The 23,151-nt window shown below is 38.5% G+C and overlaps 1 protein-coding gene across 3 annotated transcripts in view; it reads left to right on the top strand.

Annotated features, from left to right (window-relative positions):
• DIP2A (DIP2 acetate--CoA ligase A) overlaps positions 1-23,151 on the top strand; it is a 127,257-nt gene that overhangs the window by 60,691 nt on the left and 43,415 nt on the right. For all 3 annotated transcript variants that reach the window (XM_086465549.1, XM_086465551.1, XM_086465550.1), the window contains exons 4-13: positions 4,078-4,197; positions 9,555-9,800; positions 15,740-15,868; positions 16,685-16,804; positions 18,715-18,912; positions 20,599-20,690; positions 20,936-21,046; positions 21,830-21,953; positions 22,250-22,359; positions 22,780-22,882. In XM_086465549.1, the coding sequence (XP_086321675.1) occupies positions 4,078-4,197; positions 9,555-9,800; positions 15,740-15,868; positions 16,685-16,804; positions 18,715-18,912; positions 20,599-20,690; positions 20,936-21,046; positions 21,830-21,953; positions 22,250-22,359; positions 22,780-22,882 (1,353 nt within the window). The remainder of the gene's footprint in view (positions 1-4,077; positions 4,198-9,554; positions 9,801-15,739; positions 15,869-16,684; positions 16,805-18,714; positions 18,913-20,598; positions 20,691-20,935; positions 21,047-21,829; positions 21,954-22,249; positions 22,360-22,779; positions 22,883-23,151) is intronic.

A 23,151-nucleotide genomic window follows, 5' to 3' on the forward strand; every position in this document is an offset into this window, starting at 1 on the left:
GTATTTTTTTCTCACTTTGGTGTGGGTTAATAAGATGCTGGGCTTGCTGTTCATCTCTTTCAGTACTCACTGTTGAACATTTGTGCTCCCTGTTCTCAGAAATATGATGTAATACAGATTGTATTTGATCTGATTTTAATGACTATTTGATCCACTGAAGAAAACAGAAGTCCACAGTTCTTGTTAAATCAGTCTCACAGTAAATTTTTAAGAATTTAGTAATAGATAATGGTAGAGAGCTTCTTTTTACAATTCTAGTATCCAATTAAACTTCAATTTATAGCCATTTATGAGGGTTTTTTTACCCTAAATGTTCTGTTTCTTTAAAATGGTTTCACTCCTTTCACTTTTTTTAATGAAGTCTGTTTCATCGTGTACATAATGTAGAAAAGCTCTTAAAGGAAACATGGAATAGGAACAAAGTGTTCCAGGGAAGTGAAACAGATTACTTAATTTATTTGGCTGAAAAAGGATGGTCCTACTCAGTTGTTATCCAAGGACAAGAGATTAAAAGGAAAATTTCAAGCTGGAAATAGATCTTAATGAGTACAGAAGGAACTGATGAGTTAAATCAGTGCTATAGAAATAGAACATGAAACAATAAAAATTTATCCTGACTGTCTTCTGGTTGCATTTTTATAATTTAATCTAGTATTTCCCAGGTTTTGGGGTGGGAGTTACAAGGGCTAGTGGAGGAGGTATTGCTGATTTTGCCCTCTGGAAATGGAGCAAAAAGTAGTTCCCATGCTTGCTACCACAAATCTGTGTGCTGTTATGACCTGTCCCACTCTGCTTTGTGAAGATGCTTCAACACACCCTTGCCTCAAGCTGGTCCTTTCCATTCCCTAAATACACAACTAGCTAAGAATGCTCTTATTTTTCAACTGCAAAATTATTTAAGGATTTAATTAATTTATATACAAACTGTAAATTTCATGTGTTATTTTTCTCTTTTGGAAGACCTTTTCTGGAGGAAAAAAACACATTTGTTGTGTTCCCCTTCTTCCTACTGTATGTTAATATAATGTAAAAATATGTTCTGAATTGTACGTAGATATATGCATGGTTGACTTGAATGTATCTAATAGCTACCATCTTTTTTAAAAAACATGCAGCTTGGTTTTGGCTTCAAGTTCTTCTGTGGAAATGTGTCCTGCAGAATTGGCGTTTTGCTCCTGACTTTTAAGGCTGCAGAAATAACCATTAATTTAAGTAATATTCTCAAGTCTATGGAGAGCAGTAACGTCCTTGGGGCATCTAAGTAACACAGCAAAACAAGAAGTGTGAGTTCTGCTTAAATTTTCTGGAGTTTTGTGAAATTAAGAGGTTTGCTTTTGGGTATTCATGAGAATGAACTTCAATGGTGGACATGTACAAGGAGGAGGAGAAAAAAGTCCAAAACTAAAGATCAGGAGAAACCAAGACTTGTCAAAAAGCAGTAGCCCAGATGTGGGTAAGGGAGACATAGGGAGAGGATAGTGAATTTTTAATTCATAAAATATCTGTGAACAACTCCTTGGTGTGAAGAACAGCAGCAAAAATCTAACATGGTGCCCCATGTCAGAAAAAAAAAAAAAAATCTTAAAAGATAAGAGGTTTATGTGATTTTTTTTTTTTAATTTTTTTTTTTCCCCTCATAGCATCATCGTCCTTGAACCTCACAGGGTAGCTGCACAAGAAGTTCTTATTTGAGACAAGCATCTACCTAGTAAATTCCTAAGTCTTGTAAGAACACGCAGGTGATAATATATGTATAAATTTTAAATACAGCACTGAACAGATTATCTAGGGGAGCTGCAGACTTGAAAAGTGACATTGTTACTGTGAAGAACTAGGTGGTGTCTGGGACCACATGCACAGGGCTTATTTTGATTTTTTGGATCCATTTGGTCAGGCTGAAGGAAACTGTTGGTGTCACATTTGGACCCGTGACTAAGAAAAGCTTCTTGATTTTTGGTTAAGAGTGGAATGGGGTTTTTTCTCTTAAAGGTGTTGTGCTCTTCCGGTACTGGGGTTTTAACTTGCTTCTCTCGTGGTGTCTCTGAACTCATGTATTGCAGTAAATCATGCTGCGCAGCCAGGGACCAAAAGTTAGATGCCTGAAGTACATGGTGTGAATATGCTTTGGAGCAGGGGGGATTTTTACGTGTGGAAATGAAACAGTTTTCATCAAACATAGGAGAAGATGTCAGATTAAGCTATGGGGATTTTTGTCTGATTTACTTAAGACTAGAAGTTCTGACAGAAAGTTACCTGCCAGTATCTGTTGTTAGAGTTGCTTTGAAATATATTGCGTGAAGCCTTCTCTGGCAAGGTGATGCTTCTGAGTTTATGGGCAGCATTTGGAATCTGGTTTTGAAATTGAGAGTTGAGTAGTTGTCCCCCAGCTGTTTATCCACTGCATTGAGACGCAGCTGCCTTTGGAAAGTGTTTTCTGCCAAGACTTCCTACGGGTTCACATTGATGTGCTGTGCTTTGCTCTTTCATGGACTTTCATTCTCTGGGATGCTCAAAGATCTCATCTGACCTTCGTTACAAATATATAATGATTAGCTTCCCCCTGAGCTGTCTCTTGCATTGTCAATGTTAACTGGAATTGATCAGCATATTTAAAATAAATTAGGAAGAACCTTGTGCTGAGCATGACCAAAGCAGGTTCCAGGTTAAGTAAGGACTAGTACCAGAAATGGTACACTTTTTTTTTTTTTTTTTAAAAAAAAAAAAAAAAAAAAAAAAAAAAAAGAACCATAAAATATGGAGCTTTACCTGTGGTATTCATCAAGGTTAATCCATGTAGATATAGGGCAGAGAAACTACTTTTTTTAACATGTAAGTTGCATAAGTGTATGTATGTCACGTGTCTTGAGTTTCATATCTGCAAGTCTATCAACCTGTTATGTATTTGCAGCCTTAGATGGATACTTAATGAAAGAATACATCTGTTTTTTCAAATTGAACAGTTTCATTCTGTAATTCTTGTATAGCAGCTTCCACATAGAAGAAATGTGATGAGACACAAGCATAATCATAATAGTTCCTTTTGGGCCCTTTGTAGCTATGTGTAAGAGTATACATGTTGTACTTGTTTTTCATTAGCTTCAATCTTAGGTCGTGAGTTAAAGTATATTTTTGGTCTGCCTCATTTCTCCTTGACATCTGTTCACTTCTCATGAATTTACTTTCTGCGTAAGTGTTAGGTTTTGGCACCATTGAAATATATATGTCAAAGAGAAAAATCTGCTGAAGGCAATTTAGCATACTTGAATACATTACATTTTATCTGCAGTGTGGTCTTGATTGAACACTAAGTTCTTCTTTAATCTCAGTTTTGGCTTAAAAATAGGAAAAGTTAAAATGTACCGCATGAGTACGTTAGGGTAATTTTTGCTTTCAGGAAACTGAAAACACTTTGTGTTTCTTTCCTAGTGCTTCATATAAATTTGCTTTCTTTCTGTATTTTATTACTTGCATTGTTTTGTGAGAGCTTCAAGTACACATTTTTCATTTTTCCCATTGTGGATTTTGAGGATGAAGAGTCCAATGCTGGTGCAAATTTACAGGATTTGTGTTGAAATTTCCTCCCCAAATGAAAGTAAATCATAGTTTAGAAATAACGTACCTAGATATTCTGTAACTTCAGGGTGTTCTTCCTAAATCAGTTTGGAATGGCTTTGCGAATATGATTTCATGAGGAAAATGTCAACTTGACCCTGCTTATATGCTCCCTTAACTTTTGAAACCGGGGCTTCTGAACTGAATTTGGGTGGGAGGCAGGTATGTTTATTCACTCCTGCTAAACACTGTTGAAGGAGTTGTCACAGCTTCGGAGTTGAAAACCATGTCACTGTAGTTCAGGTTTGGACCTTTCTGCTCTCCAAGAAGTACTTCTTCCTCTGATCCACAGAACCTGCTCCTTTCTACAAGCTGAGCAGGACTCAAGCCGCAAAGGCTTCCTGTGCAGTTCAGCCTGTGGATTTGAGCTGTAAAAGATGGCATTGATACTTTCCATCTTTTTAGAAAGAAATAATGATTAAGCTTAACTGCTTAACCTTTTTTGTTTGTTTGTTTTCTGTATAGATATCCACACTGAAGCAGTACAAGCAGCACTCGCAAAATACAAAGAGAGAAAGATGCCTATGCCTTCAAAAAGACGGTCTGTTCTTGTGCACTCTTCAGTAGAAACGTATACACCTCCAGGTACCTGTTGAGTTAACATACGTAAATCTTGCCAGGTGAACATGATAGCAAATATAAAGAGCAAGCTTTGTTCTGCTAAGGTGTAAGTATGTTGCAATAAACTTTTGTATTCATGGTTGTATTTCCTGATAATCAGGTGTTGATCAGGTTTGTTCTTTGATGTCTTTCCTCAAGATATTTAGTGTCTCATCTACAGATACTGCAGCTGCTAAAGGTACACTTGAAAGCAGTAATAGAGTGAGCAGTTGCCCTTTATGCATTAAGTGTGTCCTCTTATGTAATGTCTCACTTGGAAGGAGATAATCTTGGCAAGCATACCAGAGCTGTAAATACCTTATTTCATGTTGCATAAGATTCTTTTTTTAAGAGCGGAAGAAAACGCCAGAGCATTAAGTTGCTGCATTAGCTTCCACAACACTCATCAGATGGTTTCACCTGTAAGCAATTTAAAACATTCAGAAAATCATGTGCTATAATTGTTCGGATTGTTTAGATCAGAACATTTTTCTTTAATTTCTTTTTTTCTTAGGGAAGAAAATAAGTAATCTTCCTGTTGTCTCACAGTGGATTCTCTAGAGGTTAAGAAAATGTTTCCCCAGATAACATGTGCTGGCAAGCCAAGTGTTTTGGGGCTGGTGTGTTGTATACAAAGAAGAGGAACTTCCCAAAGCTCTTCGGTTGTGAATGATGTGCTTTTGTCTTTTCCAGTGTGGCCTGGGAGCAGAGGCGCACTGACCTCTAGTGCCCTTCTCCATCAATTCTGTATTCTTATCCTCCTGTAAAAGAGCAGGTGTGCTGTGCTGCTGTCTTGCTTTCTGGGCTGTATTTCTTCTGTCCGTTCTTCCCATTTAAAGGAAATTCCACTTTTCTTTGCCAGTCAGACACTTTTGTATATTGTTTTTGTAGGTTCTCTGGTTATTTCGTTAGTTAATAAAATATAAACTGATTCTGTAGTCTTATATGTAAGCCTTCACCCTTATGTTTTTGCCTATAAGATACGGTATCATGCATTTTGATTAGCTTATTCTTCTAGTACTCATATACCAGAAGCCCATGAGGGCAGCAGTTGCAGCAGGGTGGTTATCATGCTCTTGAGTTTTCTTGTATACATGTTTTTGTATGTGAAAGTTGTGAATTGCATAAAGTGAAATCCTGGAGAAAATTAATGAATAACGACCATCTGTATAGTGAGGCTTTGGGAGAAGAAGCCCTGAGGTTTCTGTTTATAGCTCTTCAAAGCAATATTCCTTCTCACTGTCCAAAATAAACTCTGATAGAACAGTCAGTGGTGCATTTCATGTAGCATCGCTCTGTCCTTTTCTCTCATTCCCCTAGTGTGACAAATTGCTATGTGCTTGGCATGAGGTATATCACAACAAGAAAAGAACACGCCACTATTCTTGCCTAAGGTTTGATGCGCAAAAAACAGGTGATGTCCAGAAGCTCTGCTAAGAGCGAAGGACAGCTAGGCTTTCCTGTCTCCCTTAGCATTTAAAACTAGAAGGAATCTCCTTGTAGTTTTTTTGAGAGAACCAAAATACCATTCTCTTTTGAATACCTTCGGGACAGATTTGAAGCAGTGTCCCTGTGGCTACTGCTATGCTCCTTCTGCCTGAGGTTAGGGCTGCATGCTGCTCTGAAGAAGCAGAGTCTGGGGGGGCATTGAGAGACTTTATTAAAAAAAGAAATTGAGATACTGTGGGTAAAATGTTAGGTTATGTGATAAATCTTGTCTGCACACCTTTGCAGGAGCACAGAGAGTGGCAGGTGGGGGAGACCAGATAATGCCACAAAAATGATCATGGGGCTGGAGCACCTCTCCTATGAAGACAGGTTGAGAGAGTTGGGGTTGTTCAGCCTGGAGAAGAGAAGGCTCTGGGGGACCTTATAGAGGCCTTCCAGTACCTTCCAGAGCACCTTCTGGACTAAGGGATGATGTCACGGAGGGGTATGGGTCACATTATGGGATGTGGGGCAAAAGTACTTGGGGACTGAATGAGACTTCTTATGGGGTGTTTAGGTGAGCAACCACAGATGGGGAAAGGGGTAGATTTAGTTGATTTGGGGAGAAACAAATGTGGGGAAAATAGTGGGGTAAGGCAATAAAAAAAGGCTGGTCATGTATAAATGGTACACTTGCTTGGCTGTGCCCTGCACCTGCCCCTGCAGTCTGTCCCCCTCCTCCTGTTGTGCTCCACTTCAAACACTTCTGGGTGAGGGACTCTGTGTTCTGTGCATGGAGTGGCTGAGTCAGTCAGTCTGTACGAACAAACGGAGTAGAACTGCAGCCTGAGGCTCGTATGACCAAGTGCCAGCAACTGGAGAGACTGGGATCCAAGGACAGCTGCTTCACAGACTGAGTGCTGCTGGAAGGGTCCACGTTGTGTGTGGACCTATGACCAGGATCTATGACATCGATCCTGCTCAGCCAGAGAGGGGAGCAGGATGAGGCCATAGGATCCGCCTGTGTTTGTGTGAAGTTTTTTGTGTGTTGGTGCTGCTGGAGAGTTGTCGTCATTCTAACATGCCTGCCCAAGTGGTTAGCAGAGAAGAGACAAGTGTACTCGTGCTGGGCTTTAGCAGGATACAGAAGCACCCTAACTAGTATATTCTGGAAGAAGAGTTAAGTGTTTTTGGAGTCTGTTGTGCTGTTTCTAAGAGAAGGTGACTTGTTACGAGATACCTTTATCTCCCTAAGAGAGTGGGCCATGAATTCTGTATTGTAGGAGATCAGGCCTTTCAAAAATATTCTGAGAACTTGCTTCAGCTGTATCAATTCACAAAAATAATTATCTTTTTATAGGCCTGCTTTTATTTGCAAAGTTATCTCGGCAGGAAAGATCTGAAATTGCAAAGAACCTGAGTAGTGTTGAAGCATCTAGTTTTGTTGTCTTGAGCCATTGAACCACTAAAATCCTTGTATTGGCAGAAGTTAATCCAATTAAAACCAGGTTTTCTTGATAACTGAAATTTTGTTACAAACAGTTACCATCGGTCACCAGGAAGGAAGCATTGGATTCTAGTCACAACGTTAAGTTCAAAACCAACTCCTGACCTACAGTAATGGCACTGCTTTCATCAGAAAAAATTTAATGTACTTTTGGTTTTGGCCCATCGAGTCTCTCATTCCCATACAGATTTTACGTGATCAGAACTTCAGCTGTAGTCTTCATGGAAGTTTGGTCCAAAGGGTGGTGGTTTCTGTGGCTAACTTGGGTCAGCTCCCAGCCAGGAAGAGCTGCAGGCCAAGTACATAGCATTCTGCTCACAGCACACCAGGAACCACTAATTAACTCTTGTGACTGCCACAAAGCTAGTTACTGATGTTACCTTGTTACTATGTTTTGGTGTTAGAATGTTTTTACTACAGATCCTTCATTTTTATACACGGTTAATATTTTACATTTAAAGTGGGGTGGTTTTTTTACTCCTCTGCTTATGTAAGACACCTGAAAGCTTAGAAATTTTAGAGAGACGTCATTAAACTTGTGTCTGGATAAGGAGATACTATCACAGTATGTATTCTTTGAGAAACCTATTTTTTCTGTAGTTTTATTTCTTGCTCTGAAGTGATAGTAGATCACAAACGTGGAGCTTTTTTTCCAAAACATGACTGTTTGTAATCCTATTTTCTTCCATATTCCAGGAACTGTTTATTTTTGCTTTCTGCTTAATAGAAAGGGAAGGTTGCAAGCACTAAGGGGCAGGTTTGGCTCCTCTCCAGGAGCAGATGGAGTCAGCAGCCAAAAACTACAACCGTGGCAGTAGACCAGAAATATCATACAAGGCACAGCCCCAGGAATGGTGATCCACCACAGCTGTATCTTGTCAAAGATCAATTGTTTGTGTATTTTCATCCAACATTGTCATGTTTGACTAGAGATGCTCAAGTAATCAGAGATCTACATTTTTAACTTTGAAAATGCCATTGAGTTAGATGGGCTTCTTATGAAATAATTTCTGATTTTTGTGATTTTAGACTGTTTAAGAGCAATTATTCTGAAGCTATTGCAAATGCACATGTTCTTGAAAAGCAGAAAATTAAACACCTGGTAACTGAAATTTATTGCCAAAGATGAGGAAAAGATTTCTTAATGTGGCTTCAAAAACTATATATGGAATTGTATATAGCTGAACAGTTATGGGTTCAGAAGACTTAAAAGAAAACAACCCACAAAACAAACTAGCCAAAATTAAGGTTGCTGAATTTCTGATATAATCCACCCCACTATAACTGAGGATTTCCATGTCTGGAAGGGACTCCAGAGTATAGTAATGGACACCCTGTCTTTTTTCACAAGCTGTTTTTCAGCTCCTGCTGACTTATTAATTGGTCTAGCTGTTATGTGTGACTTAAAATTGCTCTTCACAAACTGACTTGATTGAACTTTGTCAGTATATGGACAATGGGTTGCTTTAGGAGCTTTCCTTTATGTGGGGGCAGGGGGGTGTGTGCATATAAAGGATCAAGTTCTTAAAATGCAGCAGTCTCTTTAAGAGGGCAAGATATTTTTTTTCCTGTAGCAAAGTTACTATTTTTCACTCAAAAATCAACATGGATGTATTTTCTTGATACTTAGACCTTTTTATTTGTTATTAAGTGGATAATAAGTGTGGAAATATTGACTGCCAAAGGGAAACTTCTGGGAAGTTGTACATAACTGAATGGTAATTGAAATAGGAGCCCTTTATCAGACTTCTATCAGCAGCAAATATACATCTAGAATGAAAAGATGCTTTAAGCATTTCTATATAGTGCTCATTAATGTCAGTTTACGTGGTTAAAATACATGCTTTTAATTTCCTTTTAATCATTGTTAGAATAATGAATTTACTCTTTCATTGAACTTTATAGAACTGTGCTTTTTTTAGTAATTAGTTCTCAATAAATTTTTCAAAAGAATGGTAAAGTGAAGAATTTCCCCTCCAAAATAGAAAGAAAATGCTGAACAAAAAATAGAATGGAATTCATTCAGGTGGGATGAGATCAAATTTAGCTGTTCAGAACAGAAATATTCTTTCAGTGGAATAGGTATGGTATGCTCACTGAGAATGGTTAGTGAATACACCAGGTATCTTAGGTAGAAGCCGGTTTTGGGTCTTACGTCATTCCGAATACAGGAGGTAAATGAAACTTTGCTTCAAGTGTGTTCTTTCTATAATATGTAGAAGTTGTTACATTAATCTAAAAAGTGTCAACGAATCGAATTTGTGCATGTGAATATACCATTTGCTTAATACACTCATCTCATGTGTAGCACATGAGAATGCTACGTGAAGAACATGGAAAAACTTCATGTTCCTGTCTGTTGGGTCATTCCTACATTACATGCCTGTCATCGTTATTTTAATCACAGACACATCGTCAGCCTCAGAAGATGAGGGCTCGTTACGTCGGCAAGGGCGGATCACCTCCACTCCGTTCCAGAGCCATTCCAACGTAGAGCCCTGGCTTAACCGGGTTATTCAGGGCTCCTCCACCTCATCCTCTGCATCCTCCACCTCATCTCATCCAGGAGGGAAACCTGCTGCTGCTTCCAATACTGCTACTGCCACCGCTGCTGCCACTGTGCTTGCAGATCTCATGGCACACACCCAGCTAGGTCAGTAAAGAACTGCCTGTGTGGTTGGAATAAAATCAAATTAAAAATCCCAAAGCAGAGCTAAACACAAAAGTCTTCAGCAGAAGATATCTGTAAATAGCCTTAAAGTGTACAATCCACAGACCAGGTATGTATGGTATATATGTATTTAATTCAAACCAAACCACTTGTTCATGAGATCTGGACTTGCATTCTTCTTGGTAAAATGCATGATTTATCAAGAAACTAAGGTTCAGTTTTACTGGATTCAAAAGGAGAATCTCAAAGGGATTTCATTTTTAGTGCACGCTTTCTGACCTGCATGTATTTACCCTAGACAATAGCAGGTTATGGATTTCAAAGGGGGTTCAATTGGTAAACTCCCAAAAGACTAGAAAAACATCAGAATCTTTTGGAAAATTATGAAATCAGAGGTACTGACGAAGCTAGATTTCAAGCTCCAATGTGATTTTTCTTCCTTTAAAATCTATGAATAGTCCTTTTATTGTGAAACTAGAGTGAAAATGTAGAAGTACTGGTAAACAAAAATGTAAACGTGAGTTTTGTCTCAGTCTTTGTAATGCTGAAGGTCAAAAACTTCAGGTTACTCTTTGTCCTAAAATGCAGAGCACTAGTCTTGTGCTCTTGGAAGATTTGGTAAGGCGGAAGAATGGCAATCTCTTCCACCATGGAAATAACTTTTATAATGGTTTTGTACACTGTAGTGAAGATTGATAGTGGATTTATGTGTGTGCAACAGGTCCATGCTAATGTTACACAATGAGAAAGGACCTAGAGGAGAAGCAGTAACTTTGTGTTTCAAATACTTTTTTTTTTTTTTCCCCCGAAGTAATTTAGAAAAATGAAATGAAGAAAACTGAAATGAAGAATGATGTTTGTGTTTCACCTGTGAGCTACAGCATGGAAGTTCATGTGCTTCTAGTAATATGCAATGGGCATCATGTATATTGTTCTGGATATTTCAGGTTTTGGCAGTTTTAGTGCTCAGCTTACCTGACTTTTTGTCTATCTGTGACTGTATGCCTCCATGCACTATACAGACAGTTTTTTCTATTTCATCACAGAGAACAGGTTAGATCAGATGCAGAAAACACATTGAAATGCCTTAGATTTAAACCGAGTGTGCAGGCTTCTGTATCCTTAGAGATGTCAGTTAACATGATGATTTAAGGCACAAATATATTTCACAAATACCCATTCATTTAGCTGGTCTAGCTGTTACCTTCAGATTTTCTTGAAAGCCCAATCTTGTATCCTTTAGACTTCTCTGTTTGGATGATACGAACAGTTCACTGAGGCACGAGGCAGCTACTAGTGAGAGAGTTGATTCTCCATTCCTTGCTGGTTTGGTTTGCCCTGAGGTCCTTCTGCCTTCGGGGCATCAGCCTTAGTTTATGGTAGCTGTGGGCTTGAAAACGCAGCCGATGCTTGTAGTTTGTGAGGGGGAGTTTTCCTTCTTCAGATTCCTAAAGCCCATTATGAAAGGGGGAAAGAGTATGAACAAACTTGGAGGCTCTCTGAAAGAGGATTCTCTGGATCTTCTTTGTGGCTTAGGTGCTGACAGAAACAGGGATTGACTCATTTTTGCCATGACTGACATCCCAGGGTTCACCGCACAGGCAGTTTTCTGCAAGTGGAGCTGAGATGGAAAGAGGTAGTAGCTTGCTTTGTGTTCTGGAAGGCTCTCTAGATGTCGGAGAGCCTGGGGAGGGATATCTGTGTCTTTCCTACTTGCTTTTTGCTCCCTCCTGTTTTGTATGGCCATCTCTTTATTGTGTAAGCTAAGTATGGAGCGGAATTCTGGTATCTAAGCTTTTACAAGGCAAAACATTTTTCCCCAAGCCTGTTTAGTGCTGTTGCCCTAGAAAGCTCCTGCTTGCTGAAATGCTGGTTTTTGGTTTGTGTCTTTCAAAGTTATGGGCAGCATTTGGCTTTTTTCATTTTTCTGCACTTTGCCAGTATTACATCCATAAAAGTAGTTAGAAAGATTTGCCTCTTCAGTTAACTTCTGTGGTCTTATTTATATATGGTAAATAATAATTTATTATTAACAATAAATAAATAATATTTAATTATTGTTAAATTTTTCCTGTTTATCCAAAACTTACCCATCTTATTGCCTTCAAGGAAATCTAAATTTTCATCTTCCCATTTCCAAGCTTATTTATAATGAGAAATTGGCAGATGGTTTTTTTTGCACTTAGTGGATCTAAGTAAGATGGAATATTTGAGGGCATTCTGGATTTTACATTATGGATTTATAGGAATCATGGTTAAACTTAAAATTAACAAATAAACTTGGAAGGTTATCCAGAATTGTAAGTGTGATTGATGAAATTCTTAATATAGATGTAAAAACTTGCAATATATGCCAAACGTAACACAGCATCCTGTTGTGTCTAGTATCTAAGGCCATATAAATGCATATCAAATTTCACAACTAGCATCTGAAGACCTATCCATCAGGACAATTTAATCATCTAAATTGTATGCAAAATCAAGGCCTTCAGTTCAAAGTCCAGGATTTAAGCAGCTAAATGTTACACTGTATGCAGTGGAGGGGGTTGAAATTTCGTTAATGGGAAATAAATACGGAATTATAGCGAAGGAAGTTCGTGGATAATTAAGAGCTGATCTACTAGAAATATTTAGAAAGGTACAATTTCCAGTGCATTTGACAAAAAATTAAATGGCCTTTTGCATAAGAATAATCTTCTTAATTTCTGAAATGCTTGCCACATTCTATTGATCTTTCATTTCTAGCTTGGTAACATTCATGCATGTCCAATAACAATTCACTTGTGACATTTTTTGTGTTTTTCTATAGTCTTCCTTGCTCACAAGAATATGAAAACTTACTCAGTTCTCATATTGCAAACTTTTTTGATTATTGATAAATATTAAAATATTAAATATTAAAATTATTGATAAATAATAAAAATATTGATAAATACTAGTATACTTTCAAAAAGGACCCCTTTGATCTGTCCTGGAGCATAAAGGAAGAGTTTGATTTCTCAGTTAATGTGCTGACATCAGCAATATAAAGGCATCTTACATATTTTAAATACTATGCCTTACTAAAATATTCTGTGTTTTGACTGTATACTGAATAACTATTCACAATTCTGGTATGTTGGAGAATTAAAATTTAGCAGATTGTTCCCTTCCAGCTCATGTTCTCCAGCTTGCATTTTTAATGATGAGGTCATCCTAAATTCTCAAGCAATAGACTGCAGTGTTGGAAGTGCAAGGTTACAGTAGTTAATAAATTCAAATAGGAATATGCATTATTTTAAAGCTGTTTGTCATTCATATGTTAATCTACATGTTGTTTAGGGGGCTTTTCTTTAGTGTATTTTTTTTCTTTAAATTTACTAAGGCTAGCAGTGTGTGTAGGTTTTTTTTTTTTTTTTCAGGGTCACCATCTCAACTGTGTGATATTTCCCAATTTATCTCTTGTTAGAGTATCTGGAAAGATGGGTTATCATTGTATTTGGCCCACTATTTAGTGAAAGACTTAAAAGGACAATTCGTTTTCTTAAAGGGAAGCAGGGTTATAAGAGTAGGTGTTCTGAACTGCTGTGGCTCAGTTGGGGATGATTGTTAAGGATGTTTTTTTGTTTATTTTCTGAGCATTCTCATTTTTTGTGTGATTTTTTTTTTTTTGAGCTGTTCCTAAGTACACAGCTCCTCTGTACATGTTCCCAAACGGCTTCTTCCTTATGTTATTTTCTGAGCATCTAATTGCAGAGCTTTTATATTTCAAATATCTGGCTCATGCATGTGGGCTGAAAATAGCATTTTCCCAACAGAAGTGTGCGTGGTAAAACCTGTACCCATTCAGCAGTTCAGCTTCTGTACTTTATGCATGCCTTCTGATCCCTGTGTGCACCAAGTCTTATAGTGTGTGTCAGTCTCTCTTGTCCTCTCTCTCATTGTTACATCTGTACCTATGTGTACATCACTTTGAGTGTACATTTTGAGTTACCTTAATGTTTAGTGGTGACAGCTTCATCTGTAGGAATGCCATTTTGGGGCCTTCCACTGATGAAGCCACACTGCAGGTACATCCCTAACTGTAGTTCTTGCCTGGTGTGTTTAAAGAGTGGAAGCTTTAGACATCGATAATCGCTGCGGGGTCTGTAAGCTGAGAAGTATGGACTTGTGGGCTAATACTGCAGTGCGAGAACCACATACATTTAACTCTGTGTCCTTTTCTGTGAATAATTGGTGTGCTGCATGAAGCCCGTGTTTTGGGACTTTGGTAAGGAAAAAAAACCAAGTCAAAAAGTTCTATAGAACACAGTGAGATCGTTTCAGTTTACTCTGGATACATCGACTTTCTGTACTCCCTGTGAAGTGGTTATAGGATCAATTTTGCACATAGTTGTCACCTTTTCTTGTTGCTGGTTCTATCTCCGGCATTTGTCAGAGACATTAAGTGATAGTTAGTGTTTCTTGTACCTTACCCACATAAAAGGAATTTGTGGTCCTTGCTTAGTACCAGCAAGACAGGTCTCTGCAATACAAAAATTGGCATTGCAACGATGACCATTGGAAAATATGAGAATGGATTTAATTTTTCTTCTGGTGATACCTCTAAAACTGCTTAAAGCTGTACTGGTGGCTTGTATGTCAGCCTTGGAAATCTGTGAACCGAGCTATGAACACTTGTTAGCTTAGTGCTGATAGCTTCCTCAAAATGAGTGAGGTAATATATGTACTTCACAGCACTGCCTAGATCTCCCTGTGCTTAGAGTTCTTTCTGCACGATTTGTGGCATGCTGAGGTCCTTCAAGGGGTATCACTGCAGAGCTACATGACCCGGAGCAGCTCCTCCAGCACAGTGCAGCAGGGTATTCTTAAGCTCTTTCCTGTTGCAATCGTATTTTTATGGTCTCCAATTCTTGTTTTTCCTTATTTGAACACTTCTGCGAGATACTGCCATTTCCCAGCCTATGATTCCATTCAAAACTGTTCCATAATCTAGGTCACGATTTTGGAATGACAGTATTCCCTAGGCATGGTTCTGCAGCACATGATGAAACATGGTGCAGTTCCAAGCAAAGCAGACTTTTGTTTGTCTCAAGATTGTTATAAGGTGATTCTCAAGCCCCTTTGAGTTTGTGAGGATTGAGAGATGCCCTGCTTTCCCTATGTAAATGTACACTGTAGAACATTTTAGTATTTATTGCTTGTAGCACACAACATTAAAATGAAACAGCGTGTCATGTCTGGCCACAAATGACCACCTCATGCCTCAGAAAAGCCTGTGCTAAATTTACCGGTTGTGAGTAGTATGTGTGTGAAATGTTGACATCTACACCACAGAGTTTTTTGAGTGTTACAGGCATTCCATCTGTTCTTATTGATAGATGCCCCAGTGAAGAGTATGCTGTGTCTGGACCACAATGTAAACAGGAGGCTTTTGCCTACAGTATTGCTGGAGAGACTGTTAAGTGCTTCGTGTTATCCTGGGGCAAGAACTCCCTTCTTTTAAAGCTTATGCTTTTGTCCCTTTCTTTTCCTATGGGACTTAGACCAGTCATTTCAGTGTTGTGGTGAGACTTTGGGTGCCTGTCTCTCTTCTGAGAGATGCAAGACAGGGTTTCTTTGTAGACTTTTGCTGTTTACTCGTAATAAATCTCCTTGCTTTCACCTTGAAGTGATGGAGTGACCCACCACTCGCTTTATTTGTCAGAATTTGTTTGGATCCGTTTGAAAGTTGGAATAGCTCCTCTCCACCCTGGAGGAGCACATGATGGTTCCATTCAGGATTCCCCCTCTGGAAGATTTTCGTTACGGTTCGATTAGAGAATTCGGAGTTTTGTTAAAAATACATGAGAAAACAGCAAGAGTGCTGTAAGAAGCAACTTTGGATGTACTGATTCTTAAGATGACTGATGAGCTCCCATGTCTGTCTTCCATTTCTACAGATAACCACTCTGCACCTCCAGATGTAACCACTGGCCTGGTGGAACATTTACATCACGAGCGTCCACAGGTAGCATCAGTACGAGGAGTTCCCAGAGGCTACAACAGCAGCATTTTGGAAACCGCAGACGGTGATTGTGTTATAAACCTCCTGCCTTTCAATCTAGGTTCCTTTTTCTGAAGAAGCGAATGCATAACAGAGCTCTACACCCATCATGTGCCACGTGCCTGCCTGCCTCCAAAGCTTTGCAGTAGTCTGGTATATCTGTCAGTCTACCACAGGAGAGGAAATTATACTGCATTTCTCGTATTCTGCTGGTGGGAGCCATGTCCCCATTTCTATCCATTTCTGTAGTAAAAGGCAATGTAAGCCCTTTAGTCTCACATTTTAATTTTATATTGCCTCAGAGCTTAACATTTCAATAAACAGAAGCAAACATACACGTTTATATTTAACTTAAATAAATATATCACATATACAAATGAAAATCAGCATTCAACATGGTTTTGTGCTGTGATTATTTTTTGCTAGCCCTGTAAAATACTGAAAGATTCACTTATTTTTTCCAAGCATTCTCACACTTTTGGAACTGAATGAATGTTAAGATTTAGCAAATACCGAGACTCTTACATAAAAGAACATTCTTTAGGTTTGTATTGGAATCTCACAAAGGAATCAGCAGTTTCAAAAGCTAAATTAAAGTGTGAGAAGGTACATGCCTCAGCCAGGTAACTGGGGAACAGCATTGTTTTAAAACAAATAAATCCATGGTTGAAACTGAACTGATTAAAGCTGTTTTTTTTCCAAGCAAGCTGCTCATCTTGACTGATTCTTCCACCTGAAAGCTACGCTGAGCTTAGTGTGATGTTGTCAGCAATGTGGCAGCATGTGTTTTAGTGTATGTTTATTAATATATGGCAAGTAATAAATCTTTTCTGTTTGGCAGGTGTCCCAGTGAATAGCAGAGTGTCCTCTAAAATCCAGCAGCTTCTAAATACCTTGAAAAGACCAAAGCGCCCACCTTTGAAAGAGTTTTTCGTTGATGATTTTGAAGAACTGCTAGAAGGTTAATTTTCTTACAAATACATTTTCACTCTGTGTAAGCAGTTCACAAAGAAACTGATACTTCTTAGCAAGTGGTGTTTTCTTTTTCTCTTCCCAATAGAAAGCAAATCTTGATAGAGTTGTTATATTGGAGAGAGAAAGGTCATATGCTATCACAAGTGAAACATAATCTTCAGCTCAGCCCTCCTACTCAGTGTCTTTGTTCTCCCCTCCTCCCTCACTTTGGAAGCTTTTCTGATTCAGCCCAGTTTGGACCAGCATGATGAGCTAGTGAATACTAAAAACGGTGATTTATAGATACTTGGAGATATTCTATTCACATCTTTGTCAAGAAATTCATTGGTGCATCTAGAAATTGTCTCCACTGTCACTTTTTGCCTCAGAGATTCTAAAATCTGCCCTGTGGTAATCTGAATTTGTTGAGGGTACTCTTTGGAGTACTCCAAAAAGTCAGGGCATAGCCTAACTCTGATGGTGCAGTGGACTTCTGGAAGCCTCTGACCAGGCTGTACAAAGCAGGTCTGACTAGATCAGGCTGCTCAAGGCCGTGTCCAGTTCTGAGGATCTCCAAACATGGAGATTTCATGGCCTCTCTGGCGACTCTTACTCAGTTGCTTGTCCACAAACAACCCCACATCCTGCTCTGAAAAGCTACTTTGTAGCTCGTCAGTGCCCAAATATAGTTAGATGAAAGAAGTTACTTGCTAGTAACTGGAATTTATTATGATAATAGTTTGCGTGCATGTTAATATCCTCTTCTTGAAATGCAGAAACTTTCATTATTTTAGAGGTTCAGAGGAATTAAGTGCATTGAGTGCACTGTGCAATATGTCTTAACCTGTGCACTACCTGAGAGTAGTGCTTGTACATGCTCTGCACATACTGCTCAGCTAAAACCCACTGTTTTCTCCTCTGTGCATGTCTAGGCAGAAAGAAAAGCGTCTCTAAGAAGTGTAGAAATTAGCTGCCTTTAAAACCAGCTGCATCAGCTGATCTTGGAGAATGATTTTTGTTCTGTTCTCTTAGGCTTAAAGATTAAATGAAAATTTTGTTCTCAATGTGACGTTTTTGAGCAGCTGCTACTAGATTCCCTGTAGTATTTGTTTGATACTTTAAGCTATGAAGTCATTGTGCTTCTAGTCTTTTCTCTGAAGATTTTTCAGGCAAACTTCTGTTGAGGTGCATGTACTTTGGCATCACTTTGAACTGTTAATTTTAGTTATTGCATAGATTGAGTGTTAGCTAAATCGAAGTGTGATGTTGTTTTGCTAACTAAGATGAAGATACTTCACCTTCTTGAGCAGCTTGGAGCAGGATTTTAGCAGCAGGCTACTCCGAGAGAAAATAGCGTAGAAACCCTGCAATGTTGCACCATTGAGAGAGATGATCTGGAAATCAAACAAAATATTCTGCGAGCAGTACAGTTTTAGTTATAGATAATCCATAGCAGGAGCATTTCATCTGTTTGGGAGTTTTATAACAATAGAAGCACAGTGTCATTCTTTCTTCATCACCTGTTGAAAATCTGGTGCAGAAAAAATGAATGTCCAATTGTCACTGAAGCCGTTCTATCTAATGCTTCTTGACTTGGTGTAGGCTTTCATTTAAATAGATGTGCAGAACAAACAGCAGAAAATACCATCTTTCCAAAGTAGAGAAAGAGTAAACTAGGGGTTCAAATTCTGTTACTGTGGCCAGGTCCTTTGAACAGCATAGAATCAGAACTCTCAAGTGCTGGTAATTATTTTTTTTGTGAAGCCAAGAGATGATTAGCATAGTATCACCATAAAGCAGAGGAGAAGTAATGATAGCTGTGAGGAAGAGGAAGGTGAGAACAGTTTGTAGAATAGTGTATTAAGTGTAATTTGCGTGTCTTCCAAGGATTGACATTGTGCTGTGCTCTGGTTTTAGTGCAACAGCCTGACCCAAATCAACCAAAGCCTGAAGGAAATCAAATTAATGTACTTAAAGGTGAACCCTTAGGTGTGGTAACCAACTGGCCACCTTCTCTCCTGGCTGCCCTGCAGCGCTGGGGGACTACCCAGCCGAAAGCCCCTTGTCTGACGGCGTTGGACACAGCTGGGAAAGCTGTATATACGCTCACCTACGGTAGGTGTTGGTGATAACTGCAAGGAAGAATTAGGCATTCACTGTGGAATGAACAATTTGCTTTACTTAAGAGGGACTGACTGTGCTCATGACAGGTACTTGGAAATTGCTGTTTGAATGCAAATTATGAATTCATTGTATATGAAAAACGTTTTAAAGAAAGTAAATGAAGGCAGAATGTACATGGTACTGATTCTTTACAAGTGGCTGTTTGTAAATCTCAAACAATGGTGGGATTTTGTTCTTAAAAGAACACTAGAAACAGCCTGTGTAAAATGAGAGGAAGAAGCAGATGCCGAATCATGCACTCTTCAGATGCCGAGAGTAGATACAAAATTTTAGCATGTTCTTGCATAGCCTTATAGAGAAGATTTGTACTTCAGGAGCGCGTTAAGGATGTTGTTGTGGGAAGTGAACCATGCCTGATTCCATGACATTAGAAGCGTTACAGTAATTGTATTTTTTTTGAAAGATAATTGTGTCCATCAGGACAGCTAACTGCAACGTTTCATTGTACAGTGTGTTAGAATGTTAAAATTTCTTGTTTATATTCTTACAGATTAAGTATGCTTACAGGAAATGTAATTGAGCAGCTGCATTAGTTTCATTACTTTGCAGTGGAGCTTTGAGAATTGTTTAGAATATCATCAATTGTTTAGAATGTGAACATGAACTTAGGTTTAAGTTTAAAAAAAAAAAAAAAAAAGAAAAAACTAAAAAGAAGCCAAGCTCTAAATTGTACTTGGACTCTCTGCTAACTGCACTGAATTGCCAGTTCTGTGAAGAAGTGGCCATTTGACGTACGTGAATCCTGTTTAACTTTTTTTTATATATAACTGGAAATTACACAGAAAAAAACCTGTTGAATTGACGAAGTTTGAGACTGAGAAACACAAAATAGCTGGTGGTTGCTACATGGTCTGAAGGGATTGAGTGTAGATGCGAGTCCATGATGAAGACCCTGTAGTAGAAAGTTGAGTTCCAGAGGCATGCTGTTTGCCACAACTTGCTGCTTTGGGGGATTCTTGCTTTGATTTATATTTACAGTGGGAAGGTTTTGCTGTTGCTTGATTCTTTATAAACAGTTTCTTTAGCAAAGCTCTTTTTTGGGTTTTTTTTTTTTGAGGCTACAAATTAAAAATTGATTTTTATATTGTATCAAATAAGTAGTTAGATTGTTGTCTTTATATTTAATAGCTTTGAATAATTTTTTGTTCTGAATTGAGAGCTGTGTAGATCACTACTGAGCACTGAACTGGCATTTCACAGAGCCAGATATTGTGGCATTTACTCCTACCCTTTGTTTCTTAAACTTCAGTTAATTTTTTGTGCCATTTAGCGTTTTTCTTTTTATCTCAAGCAGTTTGCTTTCTCTAAGAGCCTTAGAAAGGAGTCTTGGTAAGTGCCTTTTGGAAATGCAGTTAGGTTGTCACAACCAGACTGTGTGTGTATGTGTGTGTGCACGTGCACTGAAATGTTGAAAGAACTCGGTAGGTTTCTGAGGCAGCAGTGCATTCACAATGGCAATGTTGGCTTTGCCCCAGTTACTTGCTTGTGTGCCTGTGGACCCTCTTCTAATACAACCGACTTGCCTAGTGCATAGATAAGACACTGAGATTTGCCAATTAAGTGTTAAAATTTTAGTCTCTATTTTTTAAATTTCTGTATTGTCTTTTTTTTCTTTAGGCAAGCTGTGGAGTCGAAGCTTGAAGTTAGCGTATACCCTACTAAACAAGCTAACCACTAAGAATGAACCACTGCTGAAGCGTGGAGACCGGGTAGGCTTCTGTTTGAAATAGTTGCTATGGATCAAATATACAGTGAGGAACAGCTTTAGCTAAAGAAAGCCTTGTAATACTCTGACTTGTAGTAGTAGATTATCATAACATGTAGTATTTCTGTTCCTAGTTTAAATAAGAACCTGAACATTGTTGTGATGATTTTTTCCACAAATTAAAAAGCAGCCCTCCTCCCACAAAAACCAACAAAAACCATTTCTTATTATTTTGATGTATTTTTGTAGGTAGCTCTTGTATTTCCTAATAGTGATCCAGTTATGTTTATGGTGGCATTTTATGGATGTCTCGTGGCGGAACTTATTCCTGTCCCAATAGAAGTTCCACTAACAAGAAAGGTAGGCAAATACATTCAACATTTTTATAGTTTTGTAAATAAATAAAGTGGGAGGGGGTGTCTGAATCCCATAGTCCTTATGTGGGATCTCTCAGAGCCTGCGCTTTTGAAAGCAGTGTGGTGCACAAGCTGAACTGCTCAGTGCACATTGTGTGTTTGGAAAGTGGTTTAATATTTTGGAAGGAACGGGGAGGGAATAGTATGAAGCTAATAAGTTGACTTTTTTAGGATACGTAACTGTAGAAATTATTTTAATTATTTTTGAAAAGATGTTAGAGTATTTCTTATAACACAGGAAAGCTGTCTTTTCGGCTCTCGTGCTGAGTGATAAAAGCATAGGCAGATAGAGACTCCATAGTTACTGGAAATATCAGGATAATCCCCCAACACATTGAGGTTATTAGGGAAAGTGTGAAATCAGAGCTGAAAAGCTGCAGGCTCTGCTCTTCAGTGCCTCAGGACTCAGAAGCGGCATCAGACCAGCTCTCTGTTTTACCAGAACATATAAATGTCCCTGTTGGGTTGGAGAGAGATGCACAATTGCTTTTGACATTACTTCGCTATCGCTGCTTGCCAGATCTAACTTAGTTGGCGCTAAGCATAACTAAGCCTTTTGAGCAGAGACATAGATCTTTTTGTCTTCCATAAAAGATCTTATGTGCTAGAAGTTTGTTTTTTCCTGTGATATAGATTGACTTGATACTTTCTAAACATGGAAAAGTTACAGTAAACTGTACAAAAACTTAATAATTTGTAAGTTTGCTATAATATGATTTCTCTGTAGGATGCTGGCAGCCAGCAGACTGGATTTCTTTTGGGCAGCTGTGGAGTAACACTAGCTTTAACCACTGATGCCTGTCAAAAAGGCCTTCCTAAAGCTCAGACTGGCGAGGTGGTTACCTTCAAAGGTATGTTTTTAAGCTATTCAGATGTCTTTATAGGTTAAACAGTGCGTATATACATTGTTGCTATTAAAACAATAATTTTTGAGTTTGCTTGCATGCTTCTAGCTTACATACAAAGAATAACTGCCTTCATTGTCAAGACAGTACTTAGTGCTGCTTTTTCCTGTCAGGGCAGGGGGGTGATGCTGCAGCTTCTGCTTGCCTCCTGTTGTTATCCCTGAATACCCGGGGGGGGGGGGGGGGGGGGGGGAAATGATTTTTGGAATTGTACTGACAGTAACTTTTCTTTTTCTTTGAAGGCTGGCCTCATCTTATTTGGTTTGTGATTGATGGGAAGCATCTGGCAAAACCAACTAAGGACTGGCATCCGCAAGTACGGGATGCCAGTGCTGAGATTGCTTATATTGAGGTGATCCAGTATAATATGCCTAACTTATGGTTACTTTATTGTAGTTTATGTCACAGCACGTTTTCTTCCTTTAATCTCTTGATGCAATAAGAGATGACTGTATTTTTAACTGTGCAACAAGAATGGTTCCCTTGAGGTTGCCAGGCAAACTCTCATTTGAGTGCTTGTGTTGAATCAGATTGAAGATTGGGGATAATTGGCATTTTTGGATCCCTGGGAAAATCTGTTTAATGGGGGTAGAGAAACAGTTTTCATATGATATTAGTGTGTGCTCTAAACAGAAATGTTATCTTTTATGCTAGCCTTTTCCTGTTTAAAAGCTCACTTCATTTTTATAATAAAATATGCTTTCAGTTCATTATTTTAAATTTTCTGGATTTTGTTGTTAGTCTAATGCTTGTATAAACTTTTTCTTTTCAGTACAAAACAAGTAAAGAGGGCAGCACAGTGGGCATTACTATATCTCATGCTTCTATGCTGGCACACTGTCACGCATTGACTCAGGCATGTGGTTATTCAGAAGGTAAGTTAGATAGGTACAACTTTAAAATGATACTTATATCTTTGAGTATTCAGACAATTTGCAAAATCATGTTTGTTGTCTTAAAAGAACTTTAGATAAGCAGTAGTAGCTTTAACTGCAAAGGGAAGGACAAACTTCCTCATTTGTAATGGATGTGATTATGAATGACTTGCTCATTAAGAGCCTGAATCAGGCTCTCCCCTGCATTGTTACCTCTTCATTGTTATCTAAACCAGAAGGGTCCATTAGATGTGCCAGAAAACACTCCA

The sequence above is a fragment of the Leptosomus discolor genome, chromosome 5 (genome assembly GCF_034619465.1).
Source record: "Leptosomus discolor isolate bLepDis1 chromosome 5, bLepDis1.hap2, whole genome shotgun sequence".
In the NCBI taxonomy this organism is placed as follows: Eukaryota; Metazoa; Chordata; class Aves; order Leptosomiformes; family Leptosomidae; genus Leptosomus; species Leptosomus discolor.